We start from the raw sequence: 19,563 nt of genomic DNA on the forward strand, positions 1-19,563 counted from the left end.
GATCTCCTCTAGAGCAGTGATGTTTTGGGGCTGTCGCTGGTCAACACAGACTTTCAACTCCCTCCAAAGATTTTCTATGGGGTTGAGATCTGGAGACTGGCTAGGCCACTCCAGGACCTTGAAATGCTTCTTACGAAGCCACTCCTTCGTTGCCCGGGCGGTGTGTTTGGGATCATTGTCATGCTGAAAGACCCAGCCACGTTTCATCTTCAATGCCCTTGCTGATGGAAGGAGGTTTTCACTCAAAATCTCACGATACATGGCCCCATTCATTCTTTCCTTTACACGGATCAGTCGTCCTGGTCCCTTTGCAGAAAAACAGCCCCAAAGCATGATGTTTCCACCCCCATGCTTCACAGAAGTTATGGTGTTCTTTGGATGCAACTCAGCATTCTTTGTCCTCCAAACACGACGAGTTGAGTTTTTACCAAAAAGTTCTATTTTGGTTTCATCTGACCATATGACATTCTCCCAATCCTCTTCTGGATCATCCAAATGCACTCTAGCAAACTTCAGACGGGCCTGGACATGTACTGGCTTAAGCAGGGGGACACGTCTGGCACTGCAGGATTTGAGTCCCTGGCAGCGTAGTGTGTTACTGATGGTAGGCTTTGTTACTTTGGTCCCAGCTCTCTGCAGGTCATTCACTAGGTCCCCCCGTGTGGTTCTGGGATTATTGCTCACCGTTCTTGTGATCATTTTGACCCCACAGGGTGAGATCTTGCGTGGAGCCCCAGATCGAGGGAGATTATCAGTGGTCTTGTATGTCTTCCATTTCCTAATAATTGCTCCCACAGTTGATTTCTTCAAACCAAGCTGCTTACCTATTGCAGATTCAGTCTTCCCGGCCTGGTGCAGGTCTACAATTTTGTTTCTGGTGTCCTTTGACAGCTCTTTGGTCTTGGCCATAGTGGAGTTTGGAGTGTGACTGTTTGAGGTTGTGGACAGGTGTCTTTTATACTGATAACAAGTTCAAACAGGTGCCATTAATACAGGTAACGAGTGTAGGACAGAGGAGCTTCTTAAAGAAGAAGTTACAGGTCTGTGAGAGCCAGAAATCTTGCTTGTTTGTAGGTGACCAAATACTTATTTTCCACCATAATTTGCAAATAAATTCATAAAAAATCCTACAATGTGATTTTCTGGATTTTTTTTCCTCAATTTGTCTGTCATAGTTGACGTGTACCTATGATGAAAATTACAGGCCTCTCTCATCTTTTTAAGTGGGAGAACTTGCACAATTGGTGGCTGACTAAATACTTTTTTCCCCCACTGTAAGTTCATCACCGGCCTGTTTATAACCTTAACGTCAAAGGCCAGGTCTATTCTATACGGATGCTATCATCCGCCCGTGCACGGTTTTCGGTGTCCTCAGAACAATAAAGACGTATTTTGAGATCCGGCTCGAAGGACCATTTGTCACGAGAATTTCTCTCTCTCTCATTAAACCTAAGCTTTAATCATTACCAGCGGCTGTAAGGCTCTGGTTTTAATCATGAATAATTCAAGGTCCACAACCAGCAAGAATTATCTGTATGTTTAATCATGGAGATCTCTGCCGCCAAAAAACACATATACAGCTTTTATACCACTTCACACAAAGGCACTTTGCTCTGCCCACCTTTAGGCGATCTGTATATTTCCACAGTACATAATGTTTAAATACTTCTAAGTCTCCTTCCTCCTGGAATGTTGTCTCAGCAGTTTCTAACTCCCCCCCCTCTGTTAGTGGGTTGACACTACATTATAACTCTAACACCGTTCACACATTTATACTGTATTTGGGGTGAAATCCTTTAGTCATTATTTTTAAAATACAAAATTAATCTATCACACAAAGAGCCCAAGTTGTCTAATAAGCCCCAGAAGGGGAACCGATGACAGCTCCAGAGAAAGGTTACGTCCCAATTGGCACCCTATTTCCTTTATAGTGCACTACTTTTGACCAGGGCACATGCAGTAGGGTTCTGGTCAAAAGTATTGCACTATATAGGGAATAGGATGCCATTTGGGACACAGACTCTTTCTTGGGTTCTTCGTGTATCATGGAATCCCAGTATAAAGGGTGTAGGCTATAACCGATAAGGGGACTCAATTTGCAGGGCCACACTTTTTGTCTAAATTTTTTTATGGAGTGTAATTGCTTTATGGAATTTAATTACTTCTGATGACTGTAAGCATATTGACGTGAAAAGTTAACCCATACTATTGCTGTTTGACATCACCGGCTGGTGCTTTACATGGGCTAGAGTAATGTGACTCAAATTGAATAGACCTGCTGGTCTTTTGTGTATGTGTGCAACATGTGTGTTTGTGTGTGAGAAAGGGAGTACATACACTGAAGTTTTATATTGGCTAGTAATAGGACACATTGAGTATTGAACGTGTGTGTGTCTGTGTGTGTGTGTGTACACGAGACAGATTATCTAGGGAGTGATCGTTCTATCAGAGAGGATGATTAATCCTCTCTGCACACGCTCAGTGCGTGATTGATGGCCCAGTGGTGTCTGGATAATGTAGTAGAAGCAGCTAACAGGAAGACTAACGGCTGTTAGAGTGAGACAACGAGGAGGGGGGAGTCGATAGGGTTCAGGGGAAATGAACACACCAGGGGTGAGGCATGGGCAACGCCACGCCCCCATCGCCACGGCAACCAAATACGGCGGGGTGACCCGGGCGACATCTCAGCATGGAGTGGTGCATTATGGGAAAACACAGGCATCTATTGCCCATGCGTCTCTGGTGAGAAATGTCTGCCTTTCCTGCGCCCTCCATTGCTCACTGTTGTGTTTTCATTTGGCATGGGTACACATATGCCATATAGACAGGGACATTTAGTTCCAAGGGCTTTTCTGTAAACCCGCTGGGTCTCAACCTTTCCACACTGTCACAGGAATGGAACAATATGAAACGGGTTGCACACAGGAAACCGGCCATTTTGGCTCAGTTGCAATGGAGTCGTGGAAGGATGATCTCATGGTTTCTTCTATTTTGACTTGAAGGGAGCAACAGGCTATTTTTCTCAGAAACTACACTTGAGACCGTCATGCTGTCTGGTTTTGCCCTATGTCATGTGACAGGGGCCAGAGGCCTCAGCGAGGGTGATGGTTATCTCCACTCAGTAGTAGAGGGGGACCCTGGGAAATGTGGTCGCCAGTCTTACTACTATATCAACATCTGATTACACAGGATTATAAAGAAAGATAGAAGAAGAAAAAATACTAATACTGTCACAGTTTAGCTTTTTTTTTGTTGCTAAATCTGTGTATTTCCTCTCTATCTATCTAGTGGTGCCACTGCTTATTAAATCAAGTGCAATACAAGCAACTCCTTAGATTTAGTAGGGGGAGCAGGCCTGAGCAGTGTTTGAATTGAACCATGTCCTTGAGGTGGATGATTTATGATGGTGGGTTGTTTGTGTGATCTGATGGTACCAAGGGCAGTAAACAAACATTGTTGATCCAACATTCAAGGTTATACATTGAACATTGGCAGTGCCTGTCAATGTACATACAGTGGGGGAAAAAAGTATTTAGTCAGCCACCAATTGTGCAAGTTCTCCCACTTAAAAAGATGAGAGAGGCCTGTAATTTTCATCATAGGTACACGTCAACTATGACAGACAAATTGAGCATTTTTTTTTCCAGAAAATCACATTGTAGGATTTTTAATGAATTTATTTGCAAATTATGGTGGAAAATAAGTATTTGGTCACCTACAAACAAGCAAGATTTCTGGCTCTCACAGACCTGTAACTTCTTCTTTAAGAGGCTCCTCTGTCCGCCACTCGTTACCTGTATTAATGGCACCTGTTTGAACTTGTTATCAGTATAAAAGACACCTGTCCACAACCTCAAACAGTCACACTCCAAACTCCACTATGGCCAAGACCAAAGAGCTGTCAAAAGACACCAGAAACAAAATTGTAGACCTGCACCAGGCCGGCAAGACTGAATCTGCAATAGGTAAGCAGCTTGGTTTGAAGAAATCAACTGTGGGAGCAATTATTAAGAAATGGAAGACATACAAGACCACTGATAATCTCCCTTGATCTGGAGCTCCACGCAAGATCTCACCCCGTGGGGTCAAAATTATCATAAGAACGGTGAGCAAAAATCCCAGAACCACACGGGGGGACCTAGTGAATGACCTGCAGAGAGCTGGGACCAAAGTAACAAAGCCTACCATCAGTAACACACTACGCCGCCAGGGACTCAAATCCTGCAGTGCCAGACGTGTCCCCCGGCTTAAGCCAGTACATGTCCAGGCCCGTCTGAAGTTTGCTAGAGTGCATTTGGATGATCCAGAAGAGGATTGGGAGAATGTCATATGGTCAGATGAAACCAAAATAGAACTTTTTGGTAAAAACTCAACTCGTCGTGTTTAGAGGACAAAGAATGCTGAGTTGCATCCAAAGAACACCATACCTACTGTGAAGCATGGGGGTGGAAACATCATGCTTTGGGGCTGTTTTTCTGCAAAGGGACCAGGACGACTGATCCGTGTAAAGGAAAGAATGAATGGGGCCATGTATCGTGAGATTTTGAGTGAAAACCTCCTTCCATCAGCAAGGGCATTGAAGATGAAACGTGGCTGGGTCTTTCAGCATGACAATGATCCCAAACACACCGCCCGGGCAACGAAGGAGTGGCTTCGTAAGAAGCATTTCAAGGTCCTGGAGTGGCCTAGCCAGTCTCCAGATCTCAACCCCATAGAAAATCTTTGGAGGGAGTTGAAAGTCTGTGTTGCCCAGCGACAGCCCCAAAACATCACTGCTCTAGAGGAGATCTGCATGGAGGAATGGGCCAAAATACCAGCAACAGTGTGTGAAAACCTTGTGAAGACTTACAGAAAACGTTTGACCTGTGACATTGCCAACAAAGGGTATATAACAAAGTATTGAGAAACTTTTGTTATTGACCAAATACTTATTTCCCACCATAATTTGCAAATAAATTCATTAAAAATCCTACAATGTGATTTTCTGGAATTTTATTTCTCAATTTGTCTGTCATAGTTGACATGTACCTATGATGAAAATTACAGGCCTCTCTCATCTTTTTAAGTGGGAGAACTTGCACAATTGGTGGCTGACTAAATACTTTTTTTCCCCACTGTACACACACATTTTCTGTCGCTTCCACACGTGAAACTACCCACGACATTCTCACCATGTATCTTTCTCTCTCTCGCGCTCTCTCTCGCGCTCTCTCTCTCTCGCGCTCTCTCTCTCTCGCGCTCTCTCTCTCTCCCCTATCAGGATTCGAAGCGCTCGGCGGAGATCGTCCCATCACCCTCCCTTGACGTGTTCCTACCGGAGGATGAGGACAATCCGTATGAGTCCGTCACCACCGCCGTCACCCACAAACCCTGCTCGCTGGACATCGCCCGCTTCAACGCCTGCCCCCTCAACGGTAAGGACACACCCACCTGGTCAACAACCTCTGTATACTACAGTCACCTCTGTCACCGTTGTCAGTGCCGTGACTACTGTAGATTTGGAATATATATTATTAAATAATAACAGGAACAACAATGGTCACCTCTGTAACTACAGTCAACTCCGTTACGATTGTCCACACCGCCACAGTCATAGATGACGTAACAACAGTACCCAGGACAGTGAGGGTCACTACCTTAACCACAGTCATCTCCGTCACCGCTGTCTGCACCCTCACAGCTATTGGATGTGAATAAAAGAGATCTGGATTCAGAGTGATGTTTCATACTGTAGGATATCTGGAGATCAAGATAGCCCAAACTGTCACTCAGTCACCTCTCAGCAGCAGGTCCACATACCAAGTCCACATACACGTTTCCGTCGCAGCACAGTGCCCAGGGTTCTCATTTGACTCCCTACCAATACCATCGTAGGCTACACCACGGGTTGTCCTGGCAACTGTGCCTCTACCACACTCCCACTAAAGGGGTGGTGAGTCAGCTGTGGGTTGTCATGGTAACTGTGGTTGAATCACTCCTGGTGAGAGTTAGACTGTTTGTTTTTTGGTAGGATTTTGCTGTGTGATTGACTTCTAGGGGTCTGCAGGGTGTTCAGCTCTCTTTCATACACACACACACAGACTTCAGAGCTGAGATTTCTCCGGGGGTCGGCTCAGGATAAGTGATAACTAAACAAATCAGAGGAGGGCTGAGGGGAATCATGGATTCCTGCATTTAGCCCAATCACTCAGATCTGTAATGAGACATGACTGTGAGCCACTCTCTCTTTTCGAGAGAGAGAGAGAGAGAGAGAGAGAGAGGGATAGACATGGAGAGAGAGAGACATGGAGAGAGAGAGAGAGACATGGAGAGAGAGAGAGAGAGACATGGAGAGAGAGAGGGAAGGAGCGACCGAAAGAGTGCGAGAGAGAGATGGAACAAGGAGAAAAGAGCCCAGTCTCAGGCTGAATATTTTCCTGGTATTTTACAAAGGTTCCATCCCGAGAATAAATCACTTTTCTCCCAGGTAACCCGGTATTTCCCATCAAAACTGGAAGCATATAAAGCATATCAGATGTCTGGAATTGATTAGAGCTTTGATGAAAATTCAAGCCTGATGCTACCTGAGCCTGATAAGCCATACATGAAATACATTTCATGAGCCCTACATTAAAGACATTTTATGAACCCAAGCCCAAAAAAGCCCAAATGTTTGTGCCGTTATCCAATACATAGCCTATGATATACAGTATAGGCTACCGCACATTACGCACAACAGAAAAACATAAAAGCCCATAGATGTAGCTAGCTATATGTTCTCTTGGGTAAATAAATGAAACAAGCTCCTGTATTGTATTATACTGTATTATATGGACTGGAATTACGCACCTCGTTCAAACCGTGATAAAGCAGGGAGAGAACATGTGATGCTGGTGTAGGCTAGCGAATTTGGGCAAAAACTAACAGACTGGCCTATTTTACATTTTTATACAGTGACTATTCAGCTGCCTGATGGTCTGGGCTATTGGCCAGTCTGTTAGTTTTTGCAATTGGCCAGTCTCCTTTGTTTTGCTGACGTTAAGGGAGAGGTTGTTTACCTGGCACCACATACCGTCAGAGTGCCTACCTCCTCCCTGTAGGCCGTCTCGTCGGGTCGTCAGCGGACTTGATGATTGAGTTGGAGCTGTGTGAGGCCACTCAGTCGTGGGTATACAGGGAGTACAGGAGGGGACTGAGGACTCACCCTTGTAGGGCCCCCATGTAGAGAATCAGTGTGGAGGAGGTAATGTTGCCAACCTTCACCACCTGTGGAATGCCCGTCAGGAAGTCCAGGACCCAGTTGCATATGGAGGAGTTCAGTCCCAGGGCCGTGAGGTTTGTGGTGAGCTTAGAGGGCACTATGGTATTGAAGGCCGAGCTGTAGTCGATGAACAGCATCCTCACATATGAATTCCTCTTGTCCAGGTGGGTGAGGGCAGTGTGCAGTGCAATGGCGATTGCGTCGTCTGTGGATCTGTCGGGCGGTAGGTGAGTGTGTCGGGGAGGGAGGAGGTGATGTGGTCTTTGACTAGCCCCTCGAAGCACCAATACTGCATTGAATTTATTACCTGAAAGAGGACATATATATACAGTACCAGTCAAACGTTTGGACACACCTACTCATTCCAGGGTTTTTCTTTATTTTTAATATTTTCTACATTGTAGAATAATAGTGAAGACATCAAAACTATGAAATAACACATATGGAATCATGTAGTAACCAAAAAAGGGTTAAACAAATCAAAATATATTTGACTTCAAATAGCCACCCTTTGCCTTGATGACAGCTTTGCACATTATTGGCATTCTCTCAACCAGCTTCATGAGGTAGTCACCTGGAATGCATTTCAATTAACAGGTGTGCCTTCTTAAAAGTTAATTTGTGAAATGTATTTCCTTCTTAATGCGTTTGAGCCAATCAGTTGTGTTGTGACAAGGTGTTTTTTTTTTTTACAGAAGATAGCCCTATTTGGTAAAAGACCAAGTCCATATTATGGCAAGAACAGGTCAAATAAGCAAAGAAAAACGACAGTACATCATTACTTTAAGACATGAAGGTCAATACGGAACATTTCAGGAACTTTAAAAGTTTCAAGTGCAGTCGCAAAATCCATCAAGCGCTATGATGAAACTGGCTCTCATGAGTTGGAGCTGTGTGAGGCCATTCAGTCGTGGGTAAAAAAATATCTTTACAATTAAAAAATGAGGTGACCCCTGAAAGCCAGATGGAGATGTGTAAATTAGACGCTCATTCGGTCTTTATATTACTGCAGCATAGGCTATAATGGAGGCCTACCTGTCACAAGAAAGAAACGTAACATGATGAGATGAAACATGCATTGTGAACTGCGCTCCGTACTGAGATGTGCTGTCTGCCCCCACCATGAGCGTTGATGATTGATCATGCAGATAGCAGAGAGAAGGCCGTAGAGAAGCCAGATTTAGACATTGCACATCATTTAACAGTTCCATTTCACGTCATGCTGTTCATAGACATAATTTTTTATAATTTACCGGTTTATCACAGTTATTTGTCCCGGGAAAAGGGAGTGGAGTTTGGGCGGGAAATCTTGGTAACCCGGTTCCTGCTATTCAACCCTAGCCCAGTCACAGTATGTTTTTGAAGGAAACCCACCTGTCCTATGCTGTAGAGTTAGCTGACAGCGCAACAGGCAGCAGCAGCTTTAAAGGAAAGGCACCTGTCCTATTCTGTAGAGTTAGCTGACAGCGCAACAGGCAGCAGCAGCTTTAAAGAAAACAAACCTGTCCTATGCTGTAGAGTTAGCTGACAGCGCAACAGGCAGCAGCAGCTTTAAATGAAAGGCTACTGTCCTATTCTGTAGAGTTAGCTGACAGCGCAACAGGCAGCAGCAGCTTTAAAGGAAAGGCACCTGTCCTATTCTGTAGAGTTAGCTGACAGCGCAACAGGCAGCAGCAACTTTAAAGAAAACAAACCTGTCCTATGCTCTAGAGTTAGCTGACAGCACAACAGGCAGCAGCAGCTTTAAAGGAAACAAACCTGTCCTATGCTGTAGAGTTAGCTGACAGCGCAACAGGCAGCAGATGCTTTAAAGAAAACAAACCTGTCCTATGCTCTAGAGTTAGCTGACAGCGCAAAAGGCAGCAGCAGCTTTAAAGGAAACAAACCTGTCCTATGCTGTAGAGTTAGCTGACAGCGCAACAGGCAGCAGCCGCTTTAAAGGAAACAAACCTGTCCTATGCTGTAGAGTTAGCTGACAGCTCAACAGGCAGCAGCAGCTTTAAAGGAAACAAACCTGTCCTATGCTGTAGAGTTAGCTGACAGCGCAACAGGCAGCAGCAGCTTTAAAGGAAAGAAACCTGTCCTATGCTGTAGAGTTAGCTGACAGCTCAACAGGCAGCAGCAGCTTTAAAGGAAACAAACCTGTCCTATGCTGTAGAGATAGCTGACAGCTCAACAGGCAGCAGCAGCTTTAAAGGAAACAAACCTGTCCTATGCTGTAGAGTTAGCTGACAGCTCAACAGGCAGCAGCAGCTTTAAAGGAAACAAACCTGTCCTATGCTGTAGAGATAGCTGACAGCTCAACAGGCAGCAGCAGCTTTAAAGGAAACAAACCTGTCCTATGCTGTAGAGATAGCTGACAGAAGCAGCAGGCAGCAGCAGCTTTAAAGGAAACAAACCTGTCCTATGCTGTAGAGATAGCTGACAGCTCAACAGGCAGCAGCAGCTTTAAAGGAAACAAACCTGTCCTATGCTGTAGAGTTAGCTGACAGCTCAACAGGCAGCAGCAGCTTTAAAGGAAACAAACCTGTACTATGCTGTAGAGTTAGCTGACAGAAGCAGCAGGCAGCAGCAGCTTTAAAGGAAACAAACCTGTCCTATGCTGTAGAGTTAGCTGACAGCTCAACAGGCAGCAGCAGCTTTAAAGGAAACAAACCTGTCCTATGCTGTAGAGATAGCTGACAGCTCAACAGGCAGCAACAGCTTTAAAGGAAACAAACCTGTCCTATGCTGTAGAGATAGCTGACAGCTCAACAGGCAGCAGCAGCTTTAAAGGAAACAAACCTGTCCTATGCTGTAGAGATAGCTGACAGCTCAACAGGCAGCAGCAGCTTTAAAGGAAACAAACCATGTAGAGAGTACAGGCAGCAGGCAGCAGCAGTTACAGGAAACAAACCTGTCCTATGCTGTAGAGATAGCTGACAGCTCAACAGGCAGCAACAGCTTTAAAGGAAACAAACCTGTCCTATGCTGTAGAGATAGCTGACAGCTCAACAGGCAGCAGCAGCTTTAAAGGAAACAAACCTGTCCTATGCTGTAGAGATAGCTGACAGCTCAACAGGCAGCAGCAGCTTTAAAGGAAACAAACCTGTCCTATGCTGTAGAGATAGCTGACAGCGCAGCAGGCAGCAGCAGCTTTAAAGGAAACAAACCTGTCCTATGCTGTAGAGTTAGCTGACAGAAGCAGCAGGCAGCAGCAGCTTTACAGGAAACAAACCTGTCCTATGCTGTAGAGATAGCTGACAGGAGCAGCAGGCAGCAGCAGCTCTAAGGAGACTCTAAACCTCTGTGGTCTCAATGAACAGAGATGGCTTTTTACATCCCAAATCTACCTCCTTACTGTCTGTTACTGCAGACCTACCTGGCTGAGGCATAGGGACTTAGGGATGACATAGGGACTACTAATTTGTCCTCAGAGATGATGACTAAGTCAGTAGCGTCCACTAAAAATAACCCTCCTGTCTCACAGTATGCATTATGTCTTAGCTTTGCAGTTTCCCCTATCAGTGTATCTACTTACATTTTTTACATTTTAGTCATTTAGCAGACGCTCTTATCCAGAGCGACTTACAGTTAGTGAGTGCATACATTATTAAAATAAAATAAAAATTCATACTGGCCCCCCGTGGGAATCGAACCCACAACCCTGGCGTTGCAAACGCCATGCTCTACCAACTGAGCTACATCCCTGCCGGCCATTCCCTCCCCTACCCTGGACGAATCGTGTGCCGCCCCATGGGTCTCCCGGTCGCGGCCGGCTACGACAGAGCCTGGATTCGAACCAGGATCTCTAGTGGCACAGCTAGCACTGCGATGCAGTGCCTTAGACCACTGCGCCACATACTTAAATGTACTCTTCTATCTCTCTTTCTCCCCCTCTCTCTCTTTCTCTCACTCTCTCTCCCTCACAATGTAAGATCACCTTAAACTGATAATTTACAGCCACTTTGTCTCTGTGTGTGCTGCAGAAGCACATAGGCTGCACATACTGTATAATTAAACCTATTCAGCAAAACATGAAACGTCAATGGGGGAAAGACACAGCACAGTAGCCATCTCTCCCCATGCGGTTACATTTGCAAACAGATAGAATAGTATATTCTGTATAATCTAACAGTGAATAGAGGAGCCTGCAGACAGGGATATTATGGGTCTTTTGAGAGCAGTGTGTCTTAAAATAGTAGCAATGAGGCTTTGAGGCCTGCAATCACGTACAGGGCAGGAGACAGACGGCTAGCTATCACCGCTAAGTGGTTAGCGCAAAAAATGTCTGGCCCTCTCCGCCTATCGACTCACACGGTAAACACATAGGCTACTGCAGCCACACACACACACACACACACACACCAAAAAATACTTCAAACTTTCACTTTTAATTGACCCTCCCACAGCATCTACCCCTCCCTCCCTCCGATCCAATGCTTCTACTCCTCTCTTCTACTCCTCTCTTCTCCTCCCTCCATTCCTTCCCTGAGGCTAAAGCCAAGATGTTGTTCTGTTCCAGTCCATTTCCCCCCGTGATGAAGCACTGGAGGTGACACTTAATTGTGCTCTGACGAACCAACAACAACACGAAATAAGAAGCACAACTAACTCTCCAGGCTCTGCCATTAGAACAGTCATGAGTATGGGCAAGGGGGGCAAGGAGGGGTGGGGTGTGGGAGGAATTGTGAGGCATACACACACACACACACACGTTACACACACACACTTTCACTCCTCCCTCCCTCCTGCACTCTGAGATTTTCCCTGTCACTTGTTGGCAGCCATTTTGTTTGAATCATTAATGAGGAGTGGTGAACAGCTCATGAATATTCACATGTAATTGACCAACCACCTGTGGTCATGCATACAGAGTCAACACCATTTCTCTCTAGAGTCAGAGGCTGGGGTTGTGGATGGATATTATTATCATGGTGTCAGTATGGCAAGGCTGAACACAGTCAAATTATCATTAGACCAATACGGTAGGAGACAGATGGTAGAATATGCTTTTCATATCAACAGGGCAGACTAGGTTTGAACACAGCCTATACAATATTACTATGCTAATAACTATGCTTCCACTGAGCAAAAAATATCAACTAAAAACCTTGAAGTACCTAAGGTATACTTGGATTGGGGTTGAAGGATTTATGACAGTCAGCTGTTTGATTATAAGTTGATTAGTTGAAGCAGTTGTTGTTAGTTAGTGCAAGGCTGGAACAAAACCATACACACCCTGTGGGTCTCCAGACTTTTAGCTCAAGGCTTATTCCTTCAGGGGCATATCCTGGCTTGAAACATTGTTTTTGTTTACTAGGTGACTCACAAGAAAACTTCCAAATAAGTCTGAGAACCACTGATCTGTGATATCAAAAAGGCCAAGATAATAGCCATCAAATGAAATTGTTTTCGATAGCTACGGTGCGGAATTACTAGGGCATGATAGCACATCTCTGAAATGGTTTTAGATTGCTCTGATCGTGGCATCGAGCTGAAAGTTGTGAAAGTTCTGTGCCTATTGATCCACAGACAGCTGAACACCAAATGACTAGAATCACCCCTCCAAATAATGGGCTGTTAAAATTGAACACGATTGCATGTTCGTAAACACTCTTTCAGATCTGAGGCTCAGAAGTTTCATAGGTTAAAGTTAAAGTGTGGACACACCGATAAAGACAGAGAAAATATAGTTTGTGTGTGTTAGTGTGAGAGTGCTTCTCTTTTGTCACGTGCCCAGTTGCGCCGTGCGGCTGTGACATTGTATGATGTGTCGTGTTATTTAGCGTCCCCTGCTACGTGTTGGGTCATAATGTTTCTCCCAGTGAAGATTATGAGAAGTGGTGTCACGTCTGGTACCCTGTCATTTTTAGTCTTATTGTCGTGATAGCTTTGTTTTGCTGTGCCGTGTCAAGCTGTGTTAGGATAGTTCCAGAGAGGGGGGGTTTCGCTCTCTGGAAGCCCAGTTTGGATGCTCTTTCCCTGGGTGTGAAGTGTCTGGGCTCCCCCTCTCCTTCTGTCCGGTTGGAGGTTCTCAAGCCTATTCGTGTGTGTGTGTGTGTGTGTGTGTGTGTGTGTGTGTGTGTGTAAATACCATAGCTGTTTCAGAGTAGCATGTTGTTTTGTTGCACATTCAACACTGAAGGACACTCCTGTATGAGATGTAACATTGACAGGCAGACCTGTAATTGGTGCATTCTGCGACACGGTATTGGGAGCTTAGCTGTAATTGGTTAATGGGGTATGTCATTGGGAGCATATGAGCTGTACAGCTGTACACACACACATAAACACAAACACAAACACACACCCTATATAGCCCCAGGATAATATCCCACCATTACACACTGTACTGCAGGGATCATCAACTAGATTTAGCCACGGGCCATTTTTTTCTTGTGCGGATGGTCGGGGGGCCGGAACAATAATTATAAATAATTTGTAGACTGCAAATTGACCGCAAGAAGCCCAAACAGATATAATATTTGACTAAAACATAATCATTTGAAAACGTGCTTACATTTGTATACAATCACATATATCTCTCTATTATGCGTGGGAATACTTTGGAACAGATTTCCTAAATTAAAATCACTTGGAGCTGATTTGCTGGTCTAAAATCACCAGTAGGCCAAATTCGGCCCGCTGGCCGCCAGTTGGGGAACCCAGCTGTACTGCATGCCTGCATTAACTAGCTGTACAGCTGGTCTGGCCTATGAACACATACTGGTCTGTCTGTGCTACTAACACACAGACTGTCTTTGTAACACACACACACACACACCCACACATCAATCATCAGTGCTGACAGGCTTATTTACTCTACAGGAAAATACCATATCTGTCTATATTTATCCCTCTGATTGCTCTGTAGCACCTCTGTAGCTCAGCTGGTAGAGCACGGCGCTTGTAACGCCAAGGTAGTGGGTTCGATCCCCGGGACCACCCATACACAAAAAAAATGTATGCACGCATGACTGTAAGTCGCTTTGGATAAAAGCGTCTGCTAAATGGCATATTATTATTATTATTATTATTATTGCCCCTCTCTCTCTCTCTCTCTCTCTGTCTCTCTCTCTCTCTCTCTCTCTCTGTCTCTCTCTCTCTCTCTCTCTCTCTCTCTCTCTCTCTCTCTCTCTCTCTCTCTCTCTCTCTCTCTCTCTCTCTCTCCCTCTCTCTCTCTCTCTCTCTCTCTCTCTCTCTCTCTCTCTCTCTCTCTCTCTCTCTCTCTCTCTCTCTCTCTCTCTCTCTCTCTCTCTCTCTCTCTCTCTCTCTCTCTCTCTCTCTCTCTCTCTCTCTCTCTCTCTCTCTCTCTCTCTCTCCCTCTCCCTCTCTCTCCCTCTCCCTCTCTCTCTCTCTCTCTCTCTCTCTCTCTCTCTCTCTCTCTCTCCCTCTCCCTCTCCTCTCCCTCTCCCTCTCCCTCTCTCTCTCTCTCTCTCTCCCTCTCCCTCTCCCTCTCTCTCTCTCTCTCTCTCTCTCTCTCTCTCTCTCTCTCTCTCTCTCTCTCTCTCTCTCTCTCTCTCTCTCTCTCTCTCTCTCTCTCTCTGTCTCTCTCTCTGTCTCTCTGTCTCTCTATCTCTCTCTATCTCTCTCTCTATCTCTCTCTCTTTCTCTTTCTCGCTCTCTGTCCCTCTCTCTTTCTCTCTCTCGCTCTCTGTCTCTCTCTCTCTCTCTCGCTCACTCTCTCTCTCTTTCTCTCTCTCTGTCCCTCACTCTCTCTCTCTCTCTCTCCAATTTCTCGCTCTCAGTCCCTCTCTCTCTCTCTCTGTCTCTCTACCTATCTTCTCATACACTTTCTTCCTCCCAGATAGGTTTGGACGGTATACCGTATATACCAGGGGTATTCAACACTTACCATACGAGTTCCGGAGCCTACTGGTTTTCTGTTCTACCTGATAATTCATTGCACTCGCCTGGTGTCCCAAGTCTATATCAGTCCCTGATTAGAGGGGAACAATGAAAAAACGCAGTGGAACTGGCTTCGATGTACAGAGTTGAGTTCGAGGGGTTATAGCCACAGGATTGTTTTTCAATACCGTCAATACTATTGAAACTATTTCTTATAATTTTTTAAATACATTTGAATATACACTACCGTTCAAAAGTTTGCAGTCACTTACAAATTTCCTTGTTTTCCATGAAAACATACATTAAATTCGTTAACACAATTAAATGAGTTTGAATAGGAAATATAGCAAAATGCATAGGAAATGTAGTCATTGATAAGGTTAGAAATAATGATTTTTAATAGAAATAATAATTGTGTCCTTCAAACTTTGCTTTTGTCAAAGAATCCTCAATTTGCAGCAATTACAGCCATGCTAGTTTGCTAATTTATTTAGTAGCTAGTTAGTTACAGTTGAAGTCGGAAGTTTACATACACTAATTTTTCAACCACTCCACAAATTTCTTGTTAACAAACTATAGTTTTGGCAAGTCGGTTAGGACATCTACTTTGTGCATGACACAAGTAATTTTTCCAACAATTGTTTACAGACAGATTATTTCACTTATAATTCACTGTATCAAAATTCCAGTGGGTCAGAAGTTTACATACACTAAGTTGACTGTGCCTTTAAACAGCTTAGAAAATTCAAGAAAATGATGTCATGGCTTTAGAAGCTTCTGATAGGCTAATTGACATCATTTGTGTCAACTGGAGGTGTGCCTGTGGATGTATTTCAAGGCCTACCTTCAAACTCAGTGCCTCTTTGCTTGACATCATGGGAAAATGAAAAGAAATCAGCCAAGACCTCAGAAAAGAAAATGTAGACCTCCACAAGTCTGGTTCATCCTTGGGAGCAATTTCCAAATGCCTGAAGGTACCACGTTCATCTGTACAAACAATAGTACGCAAGTATAAACACCATGGGACCATGCCGCTCAGGAAGCAGACGCGTTCTGTCTCCTAGAGATGAACGTACTTTGGTGCGAAAAGTGCAAATCAATCCCATAACAACAGCAAAGGACCTTGTGAAGATGCTGGAGGAAACAGGTACAAAAGTATCTATATCCACAGTAAAACGAGTCCTATATCAACATAACCTGAAAGGCCGCTCAGCAAGGAAGAAGCCACTGCTCCAAAACCGCCATAAAAAAGCCAGACTACGGTTTGCAACTGCACATAGGGACTTTTTGGAGAAATGTCTTCTGGCCATAATGACCATCGTTATGTTTTGAGGAAAAAGGGGGTGCTTGCAAATCGAAGAACTCCATCCCAACCGTGAAGCACAGGGGTGGCAGCATCATGCTGTGGGGGTGCTTTGCTGCAGGAGGGACTGGTGCACTTCACAAAATAGATGGCATCATGAGGAAGGAAAATTATGTGGATATATTGAAGCAACATCTCAAGACATCAGTCAGGAAGTTAAAGCTTGGTCGCAAATGGGTCTTCCAAATGGACAATGACCCCAAGCATACTTCCAAAGTTGTGGCAAAATGGCTAAAGGACAACAAAGTCAAGGTATTGGAGTTGCCATCACAAAGCCCTGACCTCAGTCCTATAGAAAATGTGTGGGCAGAACTGAAAAAGCGTGTGCGAGCAAGGAGGCCTACAAACCTGACTCAGTTAGACCAGCTCTGTCAGGAGGAATGGGCCAAAATTCACCCAACTTATTGTGGGAAGCTTGTAGAAGGCTACCCGAAACGTTTGACCCAAGTTAAACAATTGAAAGGCAATGCTACCAAATACTAATTGAGTGTATGTAAACTTCTGACCCACTGGGAATGTGATGAAAGAATTAAAAGCTGAAATAAATCATTCTCTCTACTATTATTCGGACATTTCACATTCTTAAAATAAAGTGGTGATCCTAACTGACCTAAGACAGGGAATTTTTACTAGGATTAAATGTCAGGAATTGTGAATAAACTGAGTTTAAATGTATTTGGCTAAGGTGGATGTAAACTTCAGACATCAACTGTATCTAGCTAAGTGGTTAGCTTCTTCCAAATCAAGCTTGGTAACAGCAGAGAATCCCCTCTTGGATCAAGAGCCTTGCTGTCTAATATTTGTTTTGTGGGTGCAGCAAACTGTGAGTACCTGTATAACTTTATGAGCTGGGATGTCTGTCCATAAACTGTGTAAAATGTTCGCAATGCCCTCGTTAGCATTTAGTTAGCATTCTCTATGGGATTTTACATGTACTTGTTAGCATTGATAACCTTTGGATTATAAAGGCTCAGTGGGGTTTGAAAATGGCGCCCCTTGTGTTCAGTGATGTTATTACCGAATATCCCAGTATGGCACAAGGTCGGTATGACAATCTGGATACCGCCCAAGCCTACAAACAGATACCTGTAGTGAAAGAGACATTATAAAGCTGTCCTCCTGGTCCTCTTGAGAAGGATACCTCTCAGAGCGACTCCCCATGTCTATCTCTGTGTCAAGGTCTAATTGGACAAATATTTGAGCGTCTGTTCGTTGTTGTAGCATGACGAGGACTACACACGTGCACGGACACACACACACTTGTGGGAGCGTGTGTACGTCTCTCTTGTTGACTGGTGATTGAAATGGTTGGTTTTTCCCTCTGATGTGGGTGAGAAATTACCGTCTGCACTCGTTTGCCCTCCCTCTCTTTCCTCTCCTCCCTCTCCATTTCTTATTTTTCCCTAACTGATCCCACTGGGGAAATCGACTATGATATCTGAGTCCTTGTCAGGGCACTCTTTCCTCTCTCACTCCTTCAGAGTAGTGTGAGTGTGTGTGTGTGTGTGTGTGTGTGTGTGTGTGTGTGTGAGTGAGGGTGCATGCCTGTGTGTGTGTTTTATCATGTGTGAGACAATTAAGACGGAAAGAAAGATGTGCTCATTGTAAGGTTGGCAGTTGCCACATCTGAGGTTCACATCTGAACTCCAGTGGAAATGCATTGCAGCCTTGACCCTCCATGGGTACCTGCTGTTCTGTCTCTCTGTTTTGGATTGCTCTCCATTTGATCTGGGCTTAATTAAATCTACCCCCCCTTCTCTTGTTCTCTCTCTCTCTCTCTCTCTCTCTCTCTCTCTCTCTCTATCTCCTCTCCCTACTCCCTATCTCTCTCTCTTTCCTCTCCCTATCTCTCTCTCTTTCAAGGCCACTCTCCCCAGGTGACGGTGACTGAGCCGGAGCTGTGTAACCATAGGAACAGCTCCTCACCGACGAGGCCTACTCCAGACTGCTCTCCCCCTTCCCCCGACACTGCCCTGAAGAGCATCGAGAGAGTCATCCGCCCACAGGTGAGCCAGATAGTGTAAACGCCCCCCATACACACACACACAGGCACACACACACACACACACCCACACACACATACACCCACACACACACACACACCCTCAAGGTGAATGGTGTATTTGGTTGAGTGAAGCTCTGTAGTGATGTGGGACCACACATAGCTGTGGCCTCTAAAGTGATCTTAGCAGAAGGTAATAGGTCTTTCACAGAGAAACATGCAATTATAGTACAGTCATGTTTTTTAGTAAATGTATCATGTCGCAATGACAACCTCTCTCTTGCTTTCTCTCTCTTTTTGTATCTCTCTCATATCTCTCTCTTATTCTTTCTCTCTCTCTCTCTCTCTCTCTCTCTGTATCTCTCTCTCTCCCTCTCTCTCTCAATTCAATTTCAATTTAAGGGCTTTATTGGCATGGAAAACGTATGTTAACATTGCCAAAGCAAGTGAAGTAGATAGTAAACAAAAGTGAAATAAACAATAAATATGAACAGTAAACATTACACTCAGAAGTTCCAAAAGAATAAAGACATTTCAAATGTGATATTATGTATATATACAGTGTTGTAACAATGTGCAAATAGTTAAAGTAAAAAAGGGAAAATAAATAAACATAAATATGGGTTGTATTTACAATGGTGTTTGTTCTTCACTGGTTGCCCTTTTCTTGTGGCAGCAGGTCACAAATATTGCTGCTGTGATGGCACACTGGTATTTCACCCAATAGATATGGGAGTTTATCAAAATTGGGTTTGTTTTCTAAATCTTTGTGGGTCTGTGTAATCTGAGGGAAATATGTGTCTCTAATATGGTCATACATTTGGCAGGAGGTTAGGAAGTGCAGCTCAGTTTCCACCTCATTTTGTGGGCAGTGTGCACATAGCCTGTCTTCTCTTGAGTGCCAGGTCTGCCTACGGCGGCCTTTCTCAATAGCAAGGCTATGCTCACTGAGTCTGTACATTGTCAAAGCTTTCCTTAAGTTTGGGTCAGTCACAGTGGTCAGGTATTCTGCCACTGTGTACTCTCTGTTTACGGCCAAATAGCATTCTAGTTTGCTCTGTTTTTTGTTAATTCTTTCCAATGTGTCAAGTAATTCTCTTTTTGTTTTCTCATGATTTGGTTGGGTCT

General features: G+C 44.4%; 1 protein-coding gene across 3 annotated transcripts in view; it reads left to right on the top strand.

Annotated features, from left to right (window-relative positions):
• LOC121543435 (ankyrin repeat and sterile alpha motif domain-containing protein 1B-like) overlaps positions 1-19,563 on the top strand; it is a 286,881-nt gene that overhangs the window by 142,880 nt on the left and 124,438 nt on the right. For all 3 annotated transcript variants that reach the window (XM_041853304.2, XM_041853303.2, XM_045208911.1), the window contains exons 12-13: positions 5,261-5,414; positions 18,297-18,439. In XM_041853304.2, coding sequence (XP_041709238.2) covers positions 5,261-5,414; positions 18,297-18,439 — 297 coding nt within the window. The remainder of the gene's footprint in view (positions 1-5,260; positions 5,415-18,296; positions 18,440-19,563) is intronic.

The sequence above is a fragment of the Coregonus clupeaformis genome, chromosome 28, assembly GCF_020615455.1.
Source record: "Coregonus clupeaformis isolate EN_2021a chromosome 28, ASM2061545v1, whole genome shotgun sequence".
Taxonomy (NCBI): domain Eukaryota; kingdom Metazoa; phylum Chordata; class Actinopteri; order Salmoniformes; family Salmonidae; genus Coregonus; species Coregonus clupeaformis.